Source organism: Phyllobates terribilis, unplaced genomic scaffold (assembly GCF_046119375.1).
Source record: "Phyllobates terribilis strain yellow unplaced genomic scaffold, ASM4611937v1 Scaffold_10__3_contigs__length_209671492, whole genome shotgun sequence".
Lineage (NCBI taxonomy): Eukaryota > Metazoa > Chordata > Amphibia > Anura > Dendrobatidae > Phyllobates > Phyllobates terribilis.
Window position 1 is genome coordinate 145,395,177 of NW_027362770.1, and position 22,335 is coordinate 145,417,511.

General features: G+C 35.0%; 1 protein-coding gene across 4 annotated transcripts in view; it reads right to left on the reverse strand.

Annotated features, from left to right (window-relative positions):
* Nucleotides 1–16,008, reverse strand: part of EBF1 (EBF transcription factor 1) — a 490,083-nt gene extending 474,075 nt beyond the window's left edge. For 2 of the 4 annotated variants that reach the window (XM_073649880.1, XM_073649877.1), the window contains exons 1-4: nucleotides 15,198–16,008; nucleotides 10,813–10,969; nucleotides 9,843–9,906; nucleotides 7,996–8,051 (exon numbers count right to left, since the gene is read on the reverse strand). In XM_073649880.1, the coding sequence (XP_073505981.1) occupies nucleotides 7,996–8,051; nucleotides 9,843–9,906; nucleotides 10,813–10,969; nucleotides 15,198–15,331 (411 nt within the window). In that variant the 5' untranslated portion in view covers nucleotides 15,332–16,008. The remainder of the gene's footprint in view (nucleotides 1–7,995; nucleotides 8,052–9,842; nucleotides 9,907–10,812; nucleotides 10,970–15,197) is intronic. The other 2 variants (XM_073649881.1, XM_073649879.1) reach the window with 2 other exon arrangements.
* Between the last annotated feature and the right edge of the window lie 6,327 nt (nucleotides 16,009–22,335).

A 22,335-nucleotide genomic window follows, 5' to 3' on the forward strand; every position in this document is an offset into this window, starting at 1 on the left:
TGCTCAGTTATGGGCCCCAATATATAGAAAGGATATAAATGAGCTTGAAAAGGTACAAAGGAGGGCAACAAAATTAATAAAGGGAATGGAGGGACTGCAATACCCAGAGAGGTTGGCAAAACTAGGACTATTCAGCCTGGAAAAAAGAAGGTTGAGGGGGGACATAATAAATGTGTACAAATATGTTAGGGGACAGTATAGAGACCTTGCCCGGGAATTGTTCAAAAGGAGGGATATTACGGTAACAAGAGGGCACTCACTAAGACTGGAAGAGAAAAGGTTTCAGCACCAGCATAGGAAGGGGTTCTTTACGGTAAGAGCAGTGAGAATATGGAATTCACTGAGTGAGGAGACGGTAATGTCGGATTCACTAAACCAGTTCAAGCGGGGACTGGATGCATTTCTAGATACCAGGCAGATTTCAGCATATACTTAAAAATAAAATAAAATAGTAGGTTGATACAGGGATTTATTCTGACTGCTGGTTTCAGAGTCGGGAGGGAATTTTTCCTCAGGTGAAGATTGGCCAAATCATTTGGGGTTCTTGCCCTCCTCTGGATCAACTTTAGCAATTACAGAACTAACAGGTCGAACTTGATGGACGCAAGTCTTTATTCGGCTTTACAAACTATGTTACTATAATAGATAGATAGATAGATAGATAGATAGATAGATAATAGATAGATAAATAGATAGATAATAGATAGATAATAGATGACAGATAAATAGACAGATAATAGATAGATAATAGATGATAGATAATAGATAGATAAATAGATAGATAATAGATAGATAATAGATGACAGATAAATAGACAGATAATAGATAGATCGATATATAAACCAGAGAAGGCTTGAGGAAGACTCAGTATTGTGCAACTGGGTAATTCAGGAAGAAAGAAAGAAAAAAGAGAGAAAGAAAGGAGAGAAGAAAGAAAGAAAGAAAAGAGAGAGAATAAAGAAAGAAAAGAAGGAAGGAAGGAGGGAAGAAAAGAGGGAAAGAAAAGAAAGAGGGAAGGAAGACAGAAAGAAAAGAGAGTGAGAGTAAGCAAAGAAAGTGAAAGAAAGGAAGGAGGGAAGAAAAAAAGAAAAGAGGGGGAGAAAATAAGGAGGGATGGAAGAAAGAAAGAAAGAAAGAAAAAAGAGGAAGGAATGAAAGAAAGAATTAAAGAAAAGAAAGAAAGGAAGGAGGGAAGAAAGAAAGAAAGAAAGAAAGAAAGAAAGAAAGAAAGAAAGAAAAGAGTAAGCGAAAGGATGGAGGGAAGAAAAAAAGAGAGAGAGGGGAAAAAAGGAAGGAAGAAAGAAAAAGAGGAAGGAAGAAGTAAAGAAAAGACAGGAAAGAAAGAAAGGAAGGAAGAAGGGAGGGAAGAAAGAAAGAAAGAAAAGAGAAAGCAAAAGGATGGAGGGGAGAAAGAAAAGAGAGAGAAAGGAAGGAGGATAGAAAGAAAGAGAAGAGAGAGGAAAGAAATAAAGAAAGAAAAAAGAGCGAGAGTAAGGAAAGAAAGAGAAAGAAAGGAAGGAAAGAGGGAGAGAAAAGAAAAAGGAAAGGAAGAAAAAAAAGAAAGAAAGGATGGAGGTAAGAAAGAAAAGAGAGCGAGAAAGGAAGGAGGGTAGAAAGAGAGAGAGGAAGGAAGAAAGAACGAGAAGAGAGAATAAAACGAAAAGAAAGAAAGAAGCAAAATCGATAAGATTTGTTTGTAAGCCTCCGGTTGCACTGACTACTGGACAACAAAGTGTAAAAATAAAAAAGGCAGCACCTCCATATGATGAGGGGATTTCTTCCCTACCAATAGTATAGGACGTTTTGGCTTTTTCCCAGTAATAAATATATGGTGTTTCACATATGAAAATATATAAAATTGCTACAGTGATAATATAATGGATAATTCAGTATTACGTGGATGCTTACAAATATTCCAACTGATGGCTCATCTTATCAAAAAGTCTCTATAGGGCCCCATAAACACATGGTAAACGCCATAATTCCCTTATCCGTATCACACATATTCAGACACAAAGAATCAACCATTACACACAACTGGGTGTGTGCAGTTAGATTTGGAGACTACCCACATAATGTGGGATAAGAAAGGAAGCACAGTAATTAAAGTGAATCGGTCAGCAGGTTTTTGCTATTTAATCTGAGAGCGGTATAATGTAGGGGCAGAGATCCTGATTCCTGTGATGTATCACTTGCTCAGCAGCTAGTTTCAATACAATCAGTGTTTTACAAGCAGGAGATTATCACTGCTGGACTAAGTGTCCACCTGCAAGGCAGTCCAGTTAATCTGTGTAAACCCGCCCTCACCACTGATTGGCTGCTTGCTGACAGTGTACACATGAAGCTACCAATCAGTGGTGTGGGTGGGGTTACACACAGCTCAGCATGCTGATCACTGCTAGATCTGCAGCAGAGAAAACTGTAATTCTATCACAACTGCACCAAGCAGCCCAGTAAGTGATATATCGCTGGAATCAGGGTCTCTGCTCCTACATCATTCTGCTTTCAGATTGCATAGCAAAAAAATGCTGACAGATTCCCTTTAACCCATGCTTTCCAATAGTTTCAATAGTTAAGACCAAGCACATCACTAGGTAGACCATGTAAATGTATAGGACATGAAGACAACATTAGAGACATTAATAGAATCTAATTCCTATGCAAATTATTTAATAAATGATGCAACTGAATCTTAGAGTATGAAAATAAGTCACATGGTATAATATATTTGCACCATCCTACAACTTTAAAGTGGTCGCCCACTACTATGATATTGATGAATAAGCTGATCTGCAGTACTGGGAGCAGCCACTAAATAGTGTACGGCGCTGTGCTCTTCTGCTCCGTGCACTGTGTACATCCAGACACTGTGGGGACGGATAGCAGCTCATCAATGGGTGTGCCGGGTGACAGACCCCCACCGATCTAATATTGATGACCTAACCTGAGGATAGATCATCAATATCATAGTATTGGAAAACCCCTTTAAATAAAGGGAGACCTGATAGGCCGAGCTTTCAAGAAAAGTTTTCCATAGCTGCTATAACTGGATGATAAATTTATCACAATATTGCTTTACAAATAAAGAAAGAGGTCCAACGGGAATTGATTGGATTGGTATTAATAGAATTAGCGCCCTTGTTACTGTTAAGCCGCGATATCTTCATAGCCATAACCGGGAATATTCTCCTGGATAACCTAATAATGGCAGGATTCAGCCAGGCTCCAGAGCTCCTAATTGCCTTCCAGTCTTAGCATCATACATATGTGAAATACTAATCCATCCACTCATCGTGAGTCATGAATGATGAAGTCACATTTGGGAGTAATGTATGTATCGCATAACGGAGGCTCATCCTAACTGGTGTCTAATAGCGAAAAAATAGAATAAGCCAATAATGAAAGTGTGAGAGACAGAAATAGAAGGAATAAGAAGAACGGATGAGAAGAACGATTAGATAAAAGAATGGAGAAGCGAGGGATTCGATTGTAACACTCCCAAAGGCACCATAAATGTGACATCAGTGTTTCCATTTCTGGTGAATGGGGGTCCGCATTTCTCTGCTTAACACTACAGATAAAAAAAAGGCCATCGAGGCGGCTATGGGTGACCTCCACTATCACCACTGAGACTTACAAAAAGCCAGAGGCTTCCAGCTAACTAAAAGAGGCATGTGAAAGGGCGGACATTGTCACCTGCCGGAAAAAGTCACCGACCATTCACATATCAGACAGGTGAAAACTTACATCTGTTATCTATCCATCCATACATCTATCTGTTATCTATCTATCTATCTATCTATCTATCTATCTATTATCTATCTACTGTATCTATCTATCTATCTATTATCTATTATCTATCTATTATCTATCTATTATCTATCTATCTATTATCTATCTATTATCTATCATCTATCTATTATCTATTTATTATCTATCTATTATCTATCTATCTATTATCTATTTGTCATCTATCTCTTTCTTTCTATCTCTATTTATCCTTCTCTCTATGAGCTATTTTTCTCTTTTTTTCTATCATCTATCTCTCTCTTTCTTCCTTCCTTTCTTTTTATCTATCTATCTCTATTTATCTTTCTATCATCTATCTTTTTCTCTATTTATCTATTTCTCTCTCACTTTTTATCTGTATTTCTAACTCTTTCCCTCTATCTCTATCTAGTTCTATCTATCTATTATCTATCTATTATCTATCTATCTATTATCTATCTATCTATTATCTATCTATTATCTATCTATCTATTATCTATCTATCTATTATCTATCTATTATCTATCTATTATCTATCATCTATCTATCATCTATCTATCTATTATCTATCTATTATCTATCTCCCTCTTTCTTTCTCTCTATTTCTCTCCCTCTATGTATTTATATATTTGTCTATCTATATCTTTCTAGCACCCATCTTTCTCTTTGTTTCTCTAGCATCCATCTATCTTATCTATCTATCATTCATCTATCATCCATCTATTATCTATCTATCTATTTTCTATCATCTATCATCTATCTATTATCTATCTATCAATCTATCTATCTACAGTATCATCTATCTATCAACTATTATCTATCTATCTATCTATCATCTATGATCTATCTATTATCTATCTATCATCTATCTATCATCTATTATCTATCTATCTATTATCTATCTATCATCTATCTATTAGCTATCACCTATCTATCTATTATCTATCTATCATCTATCTATTATCTATCTATTATCTATCTATTATCTATCTATCCTCATCTCTATCTATCTATTATCTATCTATCATCTATCTATTATCTATCTGTCATCTATCTATCATCTATCTATTATCTATCATCTATCTATCTATTATCTATTATCTATCTATCATCTATCTATTATCTATCTATCATCTATCTATCATTAATCTATTATCTATCATCTATCTATTATCTATCTATCATCTATCTATTACCTATCTATTATCTATCTATCTATTATCTATCTATTCTTCTACCTTTATGTCAGTAGAGTACACTATGTCAGCAGCTGACCTTGGTTCATGGTGGTTCCTTTGCCTTCTGCACAGATAACTTTCCAGGTTACTAGTTCATGTAAAATGCATCAGAGGCCTCAGCTTTTCTCAGGATTCTGCTCTAGTCACATCTGTCAAGTCTGTGAGGCACTAATTTCAGAAAAAGGCAAACACAAAACAGCGGCTGCTCCACTGAAGAACATGAGAGCTGGCTGAATCTAGTAGCCACCAAATCATAAATTGCTTAGCATTTATGCAAGAGGGATAGATAGATAGATAGATAGATAGATAGATAGATAGATAGATAGATAGATAGATAGATAGATAGATAGATTCAGAGATAGATAATAGATAGATACGATAGATAGATAGATAATAGATAGATAATAGATAATAGATAGATAGATAGATAGATAGATAATAGATAGATAATAGATAGATAGATAAGAGATAGATAGATACTATAGATAGATGGAAATAGATAGATAATAGATAGATAGATGGATCAATTGATAGATAGATATAGATAGATGATAGATAGATGATAGATAATAGATAGATATGATAGATAGATGATAGATAGATAATAGATAGATAATAGATAATAGATAGATAATAGATAGATAGATAGATAATAGATAGATAATAGATAGATAATAGATAATAGATAGATAATAGATAGATAGATAGATGATAGATAGATAATAGATAATAGATAGATAATTGATAGATAGATAGTTAGATAGATAGATAGATAATAGATATATAGATAATTAGATAGATAGATAGATAGATAATAGATAATAGATAGATAATATATAGATATATAATAGATAGATAGATGATAGATAGATAATAGATAGATACGATAGATAGATGATAGATGATAGATAGATAATAGATAGATAATAGATAATAGATAGATAATAGATAGATAGATAATAGATAGATAATAGATAGATGATAGATAGATAGATGATAGATAGATAATAGATAATAGATAGATAATTGATAGATAGATAGCTAGATAGATAGATAGATAATAGATATATAGATAATTAGATAGATAAGACTAAAGTCTCAGCTGCCATATTTGTCAATGAAAACTATTTAAAAAAAATAATAATGAAATGTGGAGATTTTAAGCTACAGCAATAAAAAGCGCATAAACGCAAAAAGAAAAATCCATGAACCAGCCAAACATTTTATCATCTTCTTAAAAATGACAATAAAAACATAAAAAAAATGTGTAGAGAAATCTCCTTTACCAAATACATTGTGAGCAATTTTATTTCTTGTTATATTCATGGACCATAAAAGAACAGCAGCATTATACAGTATTGTGTAATAATCTGACAGTGTCATATATTATCCTGAGCCAATAACCTTGGTTTAATTATATATATATCCTCAAAATATGGCAACAAATAGTCAAACTATTATCTGGCAGATTTGAATGGGTTCCTGTAGCTTTAACATAATAGCAAATGTATAGAAAATGCTTGATATGGATATAATGATACGTTGTACAATTGCAGCAATGACAGTGCCTGATAACAGCATCAAAACATCTATGTGATATTACAAGAGGGTTTTTTTTTTAAAGGAAATGCCTGGGGTGTCTGCAAAAAGGTCCAAAAATAATATGTGAACTGCATAACATTGCCAGGAAGGAAGGAGGTTACAATGAGACTGGTGTGTTTTCTGACAATCTCCAAAAACACATCCACACATACTGACACATATACACATATAAATATACACATAGAGATATACACACATAAAGAAGAGTACACAGAACACACATATACACATACCGATTTGGACACAAATAGATACACACAACTATTCACAAACATACACACATACTGTATATGTCACATGTACATGTATATATACACATATATATATATACCCACATATTTATACATACATATATATACATACATATATACACACACATATATATACACATATAAACACATATACACACACACACATATATGCAAACACACACACATATATACACAAACATATATATATACACATACTAATATATATTTACACACACATATATACATACATATATACACACATATATATACACATATACACACACACATATATATACATACACATATATATATATATATACACAAACACATGTATATACACATACACACACATATATACATACACACACACACATATATATACATATATATACACAACCACACATACACACACACATATAAGAACACATACATAATTCCACACATAAACCCATTATCAGGGACACATACACACTGCACTGTACTACACATACATATATGTATATATAACATTCACCTTGAAAAGATTTTAGACATATTTTAATGAGAAGAAAATTAAGAAGCAATTACTCCGATTATGTAACTTTTCCCCCAAAAAACCATGTGGGAATTTTAATTTTTGCAAAATAAATACCCACTACAGGGCAGGAAGTGGTTAACAATAAGCTGTAAATAGGGTAGGGGGTCTAAGACTTCTTGAAGATAGAACAAGAGTCTACAGTACTAGGTTACATTGGGGATTGTAGTTCCTCCTCAGTTACCCGACCCCCGCTCCCCACCACCCGGGAAACCTATGTGACAGCACACACACATCACCAGTGAATGTCAGCCTGTGCTGCAGTCTGCAGGATCCTGTTTTGCTGACCTTCCCATCTGTCATCATCCAGCCTGACCCCTTACCCACTGAGCCACATTAGAGAAACAAACACAATCCACAACTTCCCAAGCTCCACATTACACCGAACACACAGCTCCATTGTCCAAGTAGTCCTGGTGTTATTATAGCTTTTATTTTACTGTCACATGATCATATACATCAACTTCTTTTACATTTACATTTCTGTAGGAAATCTCCTGACCCCTGGCATGGTTATTAAGAGATACTATTATTTATAGGCATTGTTTGCTGGGAAACTTACCTGCTTAGTCATGGAGTCTATTAACCGCACATAAAAATCCTGTTCTGTTCTAATGCCTAGGAGATAAAAGGGAAGGGGTCAGGTACTGGAAGATAGAAATAGATAGATAGATAGATAGATAGATAGATAGATAGATAGATAGATAGATAGACATAGATAATAGATAGATAGATAATAGGCAATATACATAGATAATAGATACATAGATAGAGAGATAGATGGATAATATACATAGATAATAGATAGCTAGATAATAGATAGATATATAATAGATAGATAATAGATAAATATATAGATAGATAATAGATAGATAGATAGATAATAGATAGATATATAGATAATAGATAAATATATAGATAGATAATAGATAGATGATAGATAATAGATAGATAATAGATACTGAGATAGATGGATAGATAGATAATAGATAGATAGATAGATAGAGAAGTAGAAAGATAGATAATAGACAAATAGATATTAGATAGATAGATAGATAGATAGATAGATAGATAGATAGATAGATAGATAGAAACTAAGATAGATAGATATGGGATAGATAGATGATAGATAGATATTAGATAGAAAGATAGATGATAGATAGATAATAGATAGATAGATAGATAATAGATAGATACAATAGACAGATAGAAACTAAGAGAGATAGATAATAGATATATAGATATTAGCTAGATAGATAGATAAAAACTAAGAGATAGATAGATAGATAGATAGATAGATAGATAGATAGATAGATAGATAGAATTTGTAGAACTTATTTACACATGGCTAAATGTGTAGTACTGTCTCTGCACATCATACAGATAATGACTGAACATAATTATTTCCAGTAATTGAATCCAACTGATATTAAAACGAGATCCCCAAAAAATCCTTTAGTGATGATATTCACAAATATAAAAATGTAACAAAACAAGACTAATATGCCAATAACAATATTAGTACAGACAGATGAACATCTAATTTTATTATATCACCACTGGTAATAATATTCCATATTATCAGCTCATAGATTAACCACATATATAGGATGTCTATTTACTTATCAATCATGGAACTTATACATTATACAAAGGATTCCGTTTATTATGGATTTGCTTCAGCTGATAGAGACAGAGAAGTATTGAAGATGATAGATAATAGAGATAGTAGTTAATAGATAGATATAGATATATATATTCACTATTTTTCTCGAGTGCAACCACACTTCTTTGTAAAGCAAGAAAGAAAGAAGGAAACAAAGAAAAAAATAAACAAGGAAGGTAAGAAAGAAAGAAGGAAGGAGAAAGAAGGAAAGAGAAAGAAAGAAAGAGAAAGAAAGAAAGAAGGAAACAAAGAAAAAAATAAACAAGGAAGGTAAGAAAGAAAGAAAGAAGGAAGGAGAAAGAAGGAAAGAGAAAGAAAGAAAGAGAAAGAAAGAAGGAAACAAAGAAAAAAATAAACAAGGAAGGTAAGAAAGAAAGAAGGAAGGAGAAAGAAGGAAAGAGAAAGAAAGAAAGAAGGAAAGAGAAAGAAAGAAAGAAAGAAAGAAAGAAAGAAAGAAGACATTATAATTACTTTTATTCATGGCCCTTTTCGTAGGAATTACACACAAAAAAAAGATGTAACCAGAACCCTCTTGCCAATCTATAAGTTACAGATCACAAGTTGTCCCAACTGACAACAATCTCAGCTCTGCTACATTTACAGCATACACTATGAGCCGGTATCTGGCGACATTTGTCTTGTGTGGCTCAGTCCTCCCACTTCTGGCAGAGCAGAAGACTTTCTTCCCTTGCCCTGTAGGATGTCCTGTGCCCAAGGCTCTGCCCAGAGGTGCCCACACTCACCATTGCTGTAGAGGAGCTGCAGGCGGTAGTGGATGCCATTATTTGTCTTCTCGTTACTTGTTTCCTAATTGCAAGAATACATTGAAGAAATATTAGATAGCGACATTATATTAGTGGGTTCGCAACCTGTGGATTTACAGCTGTTGTGAGACTACTACTCCCAGCATGCCCAATAACACGTGTTTGTGATTACATGCTGGGAGTTATAGTTTAGCGAAAGCTGGAGGGAAACCTGCACTGTCTCCAGTTGTACATACATTATATTATATTATATCACAACCTTAACACAGACATTAGCTATAATAACCTTGCAATGCAAAGAAATAAAAAAAAAAACAAAACACTATGACTAAAATATATATATATGTATATATATATATATATATATATATATATATATATATCAATAAAAGATTAAAAGTGAAAAAAGTGTAAAGATCAAATAAATGAAAATAAATAAATAATTAAAAAAGTAACATAAAGTTATATTATATAATGAATTAGAGAATATAACAATCATAGATGCATTAAAAAGTGCAACTAAATATTAAAAGATAATAAAAATAAACTAAAATATATGAGAACATTAAAGACATAAATATGACAGGATAAATGCATAATAAAAAGGAGAAAAAAGTATATCAAAATTTTTGTCTTATTGAAAGTGATTCTTGGAACAGAATAAAAACAATTTCTCCAGTTGCATTATTATAATAAAATGAATAACGATAATATAAAAAAAGGGAATAGTGGTCGGATTAACAGATCGAGAGGATCAAATCATGAGTCTGAAATTGGAGATATGTCAGCAGATATAAGGGTAATAATGTGTCTAGTGATTTATAGGATCAGGGGGTGTGAAAATATAAAGGGGTGAGAGGTGCAAGATGATGATGAACCGATGGAGTGACGGCTATCTAAACAATCATCAATAATAATAATAATCTTTTTGATGTGATTTTTTTCTTACCTTGTCTTTCTCCACGAAGCCCACAAATGCTGTCCTCTCGATCTCCACGGGCTGCCCCTGCCGGTCATACAAAGCCAGGACAAAGTGGAAGAAGTTGGACTTTCTTAAGTTAGAGGGGGGCTGCTTCTCAAAGTGTGCCCGGGCCAGACCCACACCACTGCGGTCAGAAAGGAAGGGTTAGATACCTGGGATCTATCTATCTATTATCTATCTATTATCTATCTATAATCTATCATCTATCTATCTATCTATCTATCTATTATATATCATATACTTATCTATCATCTATTTATCTATCTCATATTTATCCATCTATCTAATCTACCATTTATATCTATCTATTATCTATCTATCTCATATCTATCTATTATCTATCTATCTATCCATCCATCTATATACCTATCTATTATCTTTATATCTATCTATCATCTAACTATCTTATTCTACCTTTCTTTCATTCTATCTATCTTAGATAGATAGATAGATAGATAAAAAGTAAGATAGTATGAAAGAAAGGTAGAATAAGATAGTTAGATGATAGATAGATAGATAATAGATAGATAGATAATAGATAGATAGTTAGATAGATAGATAGATGATAGATAGATAATAGATAGATAGATAGATAGATAGATAGATAGATGGATAAAAACTAAGATAGATAGTAAGAAAGAAAGAAAGGTAGAATAAGATAGTTAGATGATAGATAGATAATAGATAGATAGATAATAGATAGATAGATGATAGATAGTTAGATAGATAGATAGATGATAGATAGATAATAGATAGATAGATAGATAGATAAAAACTAAGATAGATAGTAAGAAAGAAAGGTAGAATAAGATAGTTAGATGATAGATAGATAGATGATAGATAGATAATAGATAGATAATATATAGATAGATAGATAAAAACTATCTATTATCTATCTATCTATCTATCATCTAACTATCTTATTCTACCTTTCTTTCTTACTATCTATCTTAGTTTTTATCTATCTATCTATTATCTATCTATCATCTATCTATCTATCTATCTATCTAACTATCTATCATCTATCTATCTATCATCTATCTATCTATCATCTATCTATCTATTATCTATCTATCATCTAACTATCTTATTCTACCTTTCTTTCTTTCTTACTATCTATCTTAGTTTTTATCTATCTAGCTTAGTATTTAAACTAACTCTCTTTCAGTCTATAATCTACCTTTCTTTCTTCCCTTCTTTTTCTTTCTCTCTCTCTTTCTTTCTATCATCTATCTACCTTTCTTACTTTATTATCTTTATTGCTTTCTTTTTCTTTCTGTTGTTCTTTTTTTTTCTATCTTTCTTAGTATCTATCTATCATCTATCTATCTATCTATCTAATTATCTATCCATCTAATTATCTATCTATCGATCTATCTAAAATATGAGATCTCCATTTTCAAATACAGGGGTTTCTGATATCAAAGCTCTAATGTACATCCAAAAATGTTTTGCTCTGATAGAGGCACTTTTTTTCCTGTAGGAACATTGTACATGATGCTTTATGTGTGTTTACAACATAAAGTGCTGAAGTATTTTATGGATCCCTTTAAATCAGCTGAGAGAAGAGAAGGGATGAGAGTGTTATGTTATATGACCAGGAATGTGTACACAGGGGGATATAAATTACATGTCTATAGGGTCAGCTGCAGAATATAGGAGAGCAGTTGTGTGGAGGGTGAGGTGAGGAATAGGGTCACACTTGGGAGACTTTCGAGCTGCTGGGTAAATACAAGTTATTATGGTCCTAGAAATAAAATGAGGGATTGTGAGCAGCGGGATTTGTATACTGTGTATGGGCTTAAGCATGGACAAGGGTAGGGAGGAATTAAGGGTTAGGTTGGGAGCATATACGGGTTTGTAAATTTGGAATTTAAAATTTAGAATAAATGATCAAATATCTACAAGATGTAGCAGAGCTGAGCTTATTATTTGACTCTTTGCAGCTAAATTGTGAAGTTTGATTCATTTTTTGTAGGTTATAACTGCAGATAGATATAGAGACATAGAGAGAGTTACTAATATATATGTATATATATATATATATATATATATATATCTTTATATATATAACATATACTTTTGTATCTATCCATCTATCTACTTTCTGTTTTCTTATATATATATATATATATGTATATCCCTAATCAATGTTTATCTCTGTCTTTACATCTATCTATCTATCTATCTATCTATCTTTTTACATATATCTATCTATCATCTATCTATCTATCTATCTATCTATCTATCTATCTATCTATCTATCCAACCTCTCTTTCTTTCAGTGTAAATAAAAATATATATATATATATATATATAAAATCAATATCTATCTCTCAATCTTTCTATCTATCATCTATCTATTTATTGTATCTATCTATCTATTCATTCCCTTTCTCTCTTTCTTGATAGATAGATATCCAATGAAGACTACAAGTTGTGCCAAATGACAAACTCATGATTTTTTGGGCAAATTTCTTCTTATTACAGCACTAACACGTTCAGCTCTGCTACATCTACACCCATACTTGATGCTTTCTACACGAATGTAACGTTTGAGAAAAGTTGCCCAGAACTTCCCACTTCGCCTACATTAGTTCACATGGAGTTAATCTCCCACTTAATTCATTTTCTTCCAAGTCTATGAAAAGTTTATTTATTTGTGGATTGTGGTTGAACTGATTGGAAACACATTGCTCAGACAATGCAGCAGATCCCATCATCCTAAATCAAGGACTTCGCAAAGCAGCCACTTTCCAAAGTCTATTTCAATGGGCCTGTTTAAATGTCATTTATTACTGTGTATGTATCATCACCCCCCATTCTATAAATCTTATCTCAGTCTCTATAGATCAAGCCATGCCAAGATAATGTACAAAACACAAGAGGATGATAGATACAGGGATGAATTGTAAGACACAAGGGGCTATCTTAAGTAAATACTATTTTAAAGGGGGTAATACCTGTCATATATTAGTGCTGGAAGACAGTGATAAAAATGTGTATATACACTAGTTGTTAATGATGGGCAGTAGTTAAGTGGTGTGTAAACTGACATGAGAACATAGATAAATAGATAGATATATAGATACTATAGATGGATAGATATAGATAATAAATAGATAGATGATAGATAGATAATAGATAGATAGATGATAGATAATAAATAGATAGATAGATAAATAGATAGATACATAGATAGATGGATGGATGGATAGATAGATAGATAGATAGATAGATAGCAGATAGATAGCAGATGAAATATTCTATTTTGGATCCAACTATTACTTTATGTGCTACTTTCTTCAATAAGCCTGAACTCAACTTATAGTAAGTGTATACAAGGTGAAAATAATATTTACAATTTTTTTTTTAGTAAGTAACCTATCATGCAATATTATAATTTCTAGATGCAAATATGCAATATTAATCTACTACTATTTTTGTAATGAGATGGCAATGCAATGTTGTCATATGATATAAGATGCTGATAACATTTCTAATAACTCATCTATTCTTAAAGTTAAGTGCACTGCCCTGTGTAAACTAGTAGGTCTTCTATAGATAATACTATGCTACTATGTATTACTGATCTGATACGAATTAGACTAATATGATACTAAAAGATGCATTATTACAAGAAGGTTCATTCCACTATAGGAAGCTAGGGGAAATCGTAGATCCTTGGATAGATCATTTGATTGATTGATTGAAAGATAGAAACAAAGAAAGTTATAGAGATTGATAGATAAAGATGGAGATAGATAGATAATAGATAGATGGATATATAGGTAAATAGATGGTAGATAGAAAGAAAGAAAGGAAATAATAAAGACAGAAAGAAAGAAAAAGATGGTAGAAAGAGAGTTAGGATAGATAGATATAGATAGATATAGATAGATAATAGATAGATAGATACAGAGATAGATAGATTGATAGATAGAAAGAAAGAAAGGAAGAGAAAGAAAGAATTAAAGAAAGAAGAAAGAAAAAGAAAGAAAGAAGGAAAGAATGAAAGGCAGGAAGAAAGAAAGGTAGATAATAGCAAGAAAGAAAGAAAAAGAAGGGAAGAAAAAAAGGTGGATAGATGATAGACAGATAGGATAGATAATAGATAGATAGATCTAGACAAAGAAAGAGAGAAAGAAAGGTAGATAGGAGATAGATAGATGGATGATAGATGGATAGATAGATAGAGGTAATAGATGGATGATAGATATAAGATGCAGGCAATAATGGGGGTTATTCCTGCCTGATGTGTGTGTGTGGAGACCCTCCAGCAGATTGCTGCCCTCCACTAGGTGCCATGTAGTGGGGGGCCCCCTGCAGGCTCTCTCCTGGCAGTGTCCTACCTCTGGGCGGCTGTGTTCGCATCCAGCACCCCGGCTCCCTGCATCCACGTCCGGACAGCATTCATGCCGCTGCTCAGGGGCTCCTCCTTCATGCTGCTCCCACTCCTCTGAATGCTTTCCTGAATGCCAAACATGAACACAGCCTGGTGCTCACCCTGCTGCCCCTGCTCCAGCCCTAGCACTACACAGATCCCCCCTAGATCTCAGCACAGGATCTGGATGTGTGGCTGCTGCTGCTGCTGCTGCTGCTGCTGCTGCTAGTGTGATTATTCCAAGGCAGGAGGAGTCCACCAAGAAGAAGAAGAAGAAGAAGAAGAAGAAGAAGAAGCGATGCAGGCAATGATGAGAGGAGCTGCTGGAGGTCCACACTCCCTGGGTGACAATCTCACATCAATAGGGTGAAGGACCAGACATGCACCACTGATGGACACTTCCTTGGTGGCAGTTCAGGACACAATGCAATGAACTTGAGAAGGAAGAAATGTCATCTTCCAAAAGAGATGGATCCAAAAAAAGTCAGTTATTCCTCCAAGAAGTCACACCACAAAACTGTAGTCCTGTGTTCTCCTGTCCTGCAGATAGGGACAGGAGGAGGATGAGAGCTCTGCTCCTCTGGAGAGTGTAGGAGGGGGGTAGTAGTTGTAGATTGTGCCCTCTTACAGAAGAGGATGCTGTGCTTCTTGTAGCTGCCCCCTGCCTGGCTCTGTCTCCGCTTCCCTGTGGAATCCAGAGTAACTATCCCCAAAGCTACACACGCTCCCACCACCACCACCAGCTTAGGGAGAGGGAGTTGCATGCTCCCATAGTCTACACCCTCTTATTTGCATGCAGCAATTCTTCCTTCAGCCCTGCAGCCACTGGCAGGCAGCTGCTTTCCTCCATCCCTACCCCCATTTACGCCCACTTTCCCTTTTTTTGCTTCCAGGGGAGGCTGAGAAAGTTGCTTCTGGCAAGATGCTTTGCAAGAGGACAAGCTCGCTAATGTCTATTGTTAGATAGATTTCATCAATTAGTTTGGAATCAGGGCGTATGACATGTATTGCGAGCCCCTAAGGGAGGTTTTATTGGTCAAGAAGAGGAGATTAAATCTATTGTGAATAGGGGTAATTAGCATGTTCATGAATATGATGCTAGGTGAGACCCAAACATGTCAACCCAGCATCGAAGCCTTCATAGAAAATGCAAATATTTTCAAGGTTCAATAACCTTTCCAGCTGTTCAAAGTTATAAGGTTGTATTCACACCTGCGCTCCGTCGCAGATTTTATAAAAAAAAAAAAAAAAAATGCTTATCAGGTAGAAAGCAAAAACATTTGTTCGAAAGGTTTTTGGGGCTCCATGTGATTCCAAAATTGGACTTGTTTCCCCCAGAATTACAAGTGCTGCCAAAGGAACTCTCCTTGTATTATCTCAAAGTCTAAGGTGTTCTCACAGAGCACCACAAGTCTCAGAACAACCTGCCCTGACTATTTAATTAGCCAGGGGCAAGCTAAGTATTTTGCATCCTCTATCCCGAGTCCCTTTCTCCAGTCCAGTATTACACATGTATTGTAATTTCAGAAAAATATGGATGTAATTTATGTTTGTGCTTTGACCTCTTCATTTGTTCTACTTTTTGCTGAAATAAGACATCAAATGTGTATGCATTAATATATATTTTTTCTTTTCATTTTTATGTTGCATTTTTTATGTAACAATTGTATTACTGTAGCCCTAGCCATAACCCTAAACCTAATCATAACGTTAACCTCACTGTATACATATACATTGTTATAATTTGTTTTCTTTTCATTTTTATGTTACAATTTTTATGTAAAATTTTTATTACTCTGTCTAGCCCTAGCCCTACCCATAGCCCTAACCCTAATCCTATCCATAACCCTAAACCTAAGCATAACGCTAACCTAACTGTATACATATACATTGTTATAATTTGTTTTCATTTTTATGTTACATCTTTTATATGACAATTGTATTACTCTAGCCCTAGCCATATCCCTAATCCTCTGCATAACCCTAAACCTAAACCTAAATCTAATGCTAACCTAACTGTATACATATACATTGTTATAATTTTTTTTCTCTTCATTTTTATGTTACATTTTTTATGTAACAGTTGTATTACTCTAGCCCTAGCCTTATCCATAGCCTTAATCCTATCCGTAACCCTAAACCTAAAAATAATGCTAACCTAACTGTATACATACACATTCTTATAATTCTTTCTTTTCATATTTTTGGCTACACTTTTTATTACCCTAGCCATAGCCTTATACCTAATTCTATCCTTATCTCTAGCCCTAAACCTAACTGAAACCCTAATTAGGGATAGAAAAGTGTAAAACCATAAAAGCAACCCATGATTCAATACTATCTTCACTCATTAGCTGCTCATCTTCTGTCTTCTTTGTTGCTTCTTATACAGAGCACAGCAGTGGAGATGAGTTTGTCATAGGCTGCTGAGCTCTGCATAGTGAACGATCAAGATGACAAAGCTCTCTTCATTATATGGAGCATTGTCATTTTGGTTGCTGTTTATGCAGAGCGCAGCAGCCAGTGACAAACTTATCTCGACTGCTGCGCTCTGCATAAGCACAGAGTGGGGACTCACCGTGGTAATCCAAGGAAAAGGGGGAGAGGTGGTTTAGAGGTACAATTTGTGCCCTTTTAAGACCACCCCTATGACCCACCACGCTATACCACTGGTCCTGATTGCGGTCCCAAAAGTCTTTTGAATAAATTGTCCTTTCTGACAAGGAAATCTCTCCTTGGGTGAGCACAAGCCCTCACTATTTGGAATGAGTCCTGACATGGAGCAAATATTGCAAGAAGAGGAAAGGGCGATCTTTCACATTTGTATATATGGTGTTATCAGATCATATTGTATCTAGTCATGAGGGAAGAAAAGTAATGTATTCATGATTACTGATGGTTGGTTCCCTCTTTACTCCCCCCCCCCATTCTTGTATTGGTACACGTAATGTGCTAGATTTCTGATTCCATTTTCAGAGATGTAAATGAGTACAGGGCCCAAATAATAAACCTATACAGTGTCCAAATAAAGTTCTCATATAGTGCCCACAAATACATTTATACAGGGCCCAAATAATATACTCATAGAGTATCCAAATAATACACTTTTACAGTGGCCAAATATTGCAGCTCACTATTGTCTATACAGTGCGCAAATAATACACTTATATTTTGCGCAAGTAATAGGCTCATACCGTGACTAAAAATACACTTACAAAGTACCCAAATAATATACTTATACACTGCCCAAATAATACACTTACAGAGTGACCATATAATATTCCCATACCCTGGCCAAATAATACACTCATACAGTGCTCAAATAATACACTCATATAATGTAGAAATAATGCACTTATACAATGCCCAAATAATACACAAACACAGTGTAAAAAATGCATGTAAGCAGTGCTCAAATAATACAGAAATGCAGTGACAAAATAATGCGCTCATACACTGCCCAAATAATACATTCCTACCCTGTCCAAATAATACACTCATACAGTGCCCAAATAATACACTCATACATTGTCCAAATATTACACTCATATAGTGCCCAAATAAGACACTCATAAACTGCCCAAATAATGCACTCATACACTACTCAAATAATACACTCATATAGTGCCCAAATAATACACTCATACACTGGCCAAATAATACACTCATACACTGCCCAAATAATACCCTCATAGACTGTCCAAATAATACACTCATATAGTGCCCAAATAATACACTCATACACTGCCCAAATAATACACTCATACACTTCCCAAATAATACACTCATACACTGCCCAAATAATACACTCATATAGTGCCCAACTAATACTCTCATAAACTGTTCAAATAACATACTCATACACTGTCCAAATAATACACTCCTATAGTGCCCAAATAACATACTCATACACTGTCCAAATAATATACTCATACACTGTCCAAATAATGCACTCATATAGTGCCAAAATAATACACTCATACACTGTCCAAATAATACACTCATACACTGTCCAAATAATACAAGCATACACTGTCCAAATAATGCACTCATACACTGCCGAATTAATACACTCATATAGTGCCCAAATAAAACACTCATACACTGTCCAAATAATGCAATCATACACTGCCGAAATAATACACTCATATAGTGCCCAAATAAGACACTCATACACTGTCCAAATAATACACTCATACACTGTCCAAATAATAAACTCATACACTGTCCAAATAATACACTCATATAGTGCCCAAATAACACACTCATACACTGTCCAAATAATACACTCATACACTGTCCAAATAATATACTCATATAGTGCCAAAATAATACACTCATACACTGTCCAAATAATATACTCATATAGTGCCAAAATAATGCACTCATACACTGTCCAAATAATACAAGCATACACTGTCCAAATAATACACTCATACACTGTCCAAATAATACACTCATACACTGTCCAAATAATAAACTCATACACTGTCCAAATAATACACTCATAAAGTGGTCAAATAACACCCTCATACACTGTCCAAATAATACACTCATGCAATTTTCAAAAATTTATAGCGTGCCCCAAAATACACTCATGTAATGACCAAAAATACCTTCTCACAGTGTCCAAAATACACTATTATGCTCATACAGTGCCCAAACAATAAACCTTTATAGTGCCCTAAATGTACTCATGCAGTTTACAAATAATACACTCAGACACTACCCAAATAATACACTAATACAGTGTTCAAATAATACACTTCATCAGTGCTTGAATATTACAATCATACAGCGCCCAAATAGTGAACCTCTACAGTGCCCAACTATGCATTCATACCGTGCACAAATAATACATTCATACAGTGTGTAAATAATACACTTATACGCTGCCCAAATAATTAACTAATACACACGGTGAGCAAAGGAAATTTATTAAGGTGATCAAACAACATTGCAATGTGAAAACTAGAGTCCGGCATCTTCTGTGTGCCAGGGAAGGTGCCAACAAGCCACATTATGGTGGCGAGGGCTGTTAGATACGGGGTTTAGGCAAGCTTAGCTAATTTTGGTCATCAGCTTCTGCTCATTACAAGCCCCTAATGACTATATATTGGCTAGTTGTTATTGACATGGCTAACAGTTCCAGAAAATGGCTGAGACATTCACTTATGAAGGAGACGGTTGTTAATGTCGGGCATTTATCAGAGATAATGACAACGTAAATGTGCGGCAGTCACGGGGGGATTGAGTATTGAGACCATTCATAAACCCACATGGCGGCCATCGACTTGGAAGCATGGTCCTACCCAATTACCAGCAGGTGACTCCACAGGTCACTGCCTCCAATAACTCAATCTCCATTGTGCTGCCATATTATAATTTCGTACCTATGTCACATTTGTGGTGTAATAAGGGAAATACATTGAGTGATGTAACGACGAAGTCGGGAATGGCCATTACCCACCGTTAATTGGGCGTTACAACCATCAAGTGTCTTTACCTTCCTTATGGGGGTCCCTACATCAAGCATATGCTGTACTTACAACATGGTGCACCAGATCTGTAAAGTGCTCCCCCGACGTCAGAGATGTCAGCCTTCAAGGACACAAATCAGAGCACTGGAAACCATCTCAGACCTAATACAAAATGGCATTTTAATGGAAAAAAACCCCGTTGATACTGTCCGGAGATTTCTGTCAAGCCAAAATATTGATGACAGAGCTATGAAAATGGAGATTACACAGAAGCAACGAGATGTGAGCTCTGAGCCTAAGGTAGAAATGTGCATATACAGTGGTGGCCAAAAGTATTGGCACCCCTGCAATTCTGTCAGATAATACTCAGTTTCTTCCTGAAAATGATTGCAATCACAAATTCTTTGGTATTATTATCTTCATTTAATTTGTCTTCAATGAAAAAACACAAAAAGAATTGTCCTAAAGCCAAATGGGATATAATTCCACACCAAACCTAAAAAAGGGGGTGGACAAAAGTATTGGCACTGTTTGAAAAATCATGTGATGCTTCTCTAATTCGTGTAATTAACAGCACCTGTAACTTACCTGCGGCACCTAACAGGTGTTGGCAATAACTAAATCACACTTGCAGCCAGTTAACATGGATTAAAGTTGACTCAACCTCTGTCCTGTGTCCTTGTGTGAACCACATTGAGCATGGAGAAACGAAAGAAGACCAAAGAACTGTCTGAGGACTTGAGAAACCAAATTGTGAGGAAGCATGAGCAATCTCAAGGCTACAAGTCCATCTCCAAAGACCTGAATGTTCCTGTGTCTTCCGTGCGCAGTGTCATCAAGAAGTGTAAAGCCCATGGCACTGTGGCTAACCTCCCTAGATGTGGACGGAAAATAAAAATTGACGAGAGATTTCAACGCAAGATTGTGCGGATGGTGGATAAAGAACCTCGACTAACATCCAAACAAGTTCAAGCTGCCATGCAGTCCGAGGGTACAACAGTGTCAACCCGTACTATCCTTCGGCGTCTGAATGAAAAGGGACTGTATGGTAGGATACCCAGGAAGACCCCACTTCTTACCCCGAGACATAAAAAAGCCAGGCTGGAGTTTGCCAAAACTTACCTGAGAAAGCCTAAAACGTTTTGGAAGATTGTTCTGTGGTCAGATGAGACAAAAGTAGAGCTTTTTGGGAAAAGCATCAACATAGAGTGTACAGGAAAAAAAAAGAGGCATTCAAAGAAAAGAACACGGTCCCTACAGTCAAACATGGCGGAGGTTCCCTGATGTTTTGGGGTTGCTTTGCTGCCTCTGGCACTGGACTGCTTGACCGTGTGCATGGCATTATGATGTCTGAAGACTACCAACAAATTTTGCAGCATAATGTAGGGCCCAGTGTGAGAAAGCTGGGTCTCCCTCAGAGGTCATGGGTCTTCCAGCAGGACAATGACCCAAAACACACTTCCAAAAGCACTATAAAATGGTTTGAGAGAAAGCACTGGAGACTTCTAAGGTGGCCAGCAATGAGTCCAGACCTGAATCCCATAGAACACCTGTGGAGAGATCTCAAAATGGCAGTTTGGAGAAGGCACCCTTCAAATATCAGGGACCTGGAGCAGTTTGCCAAAG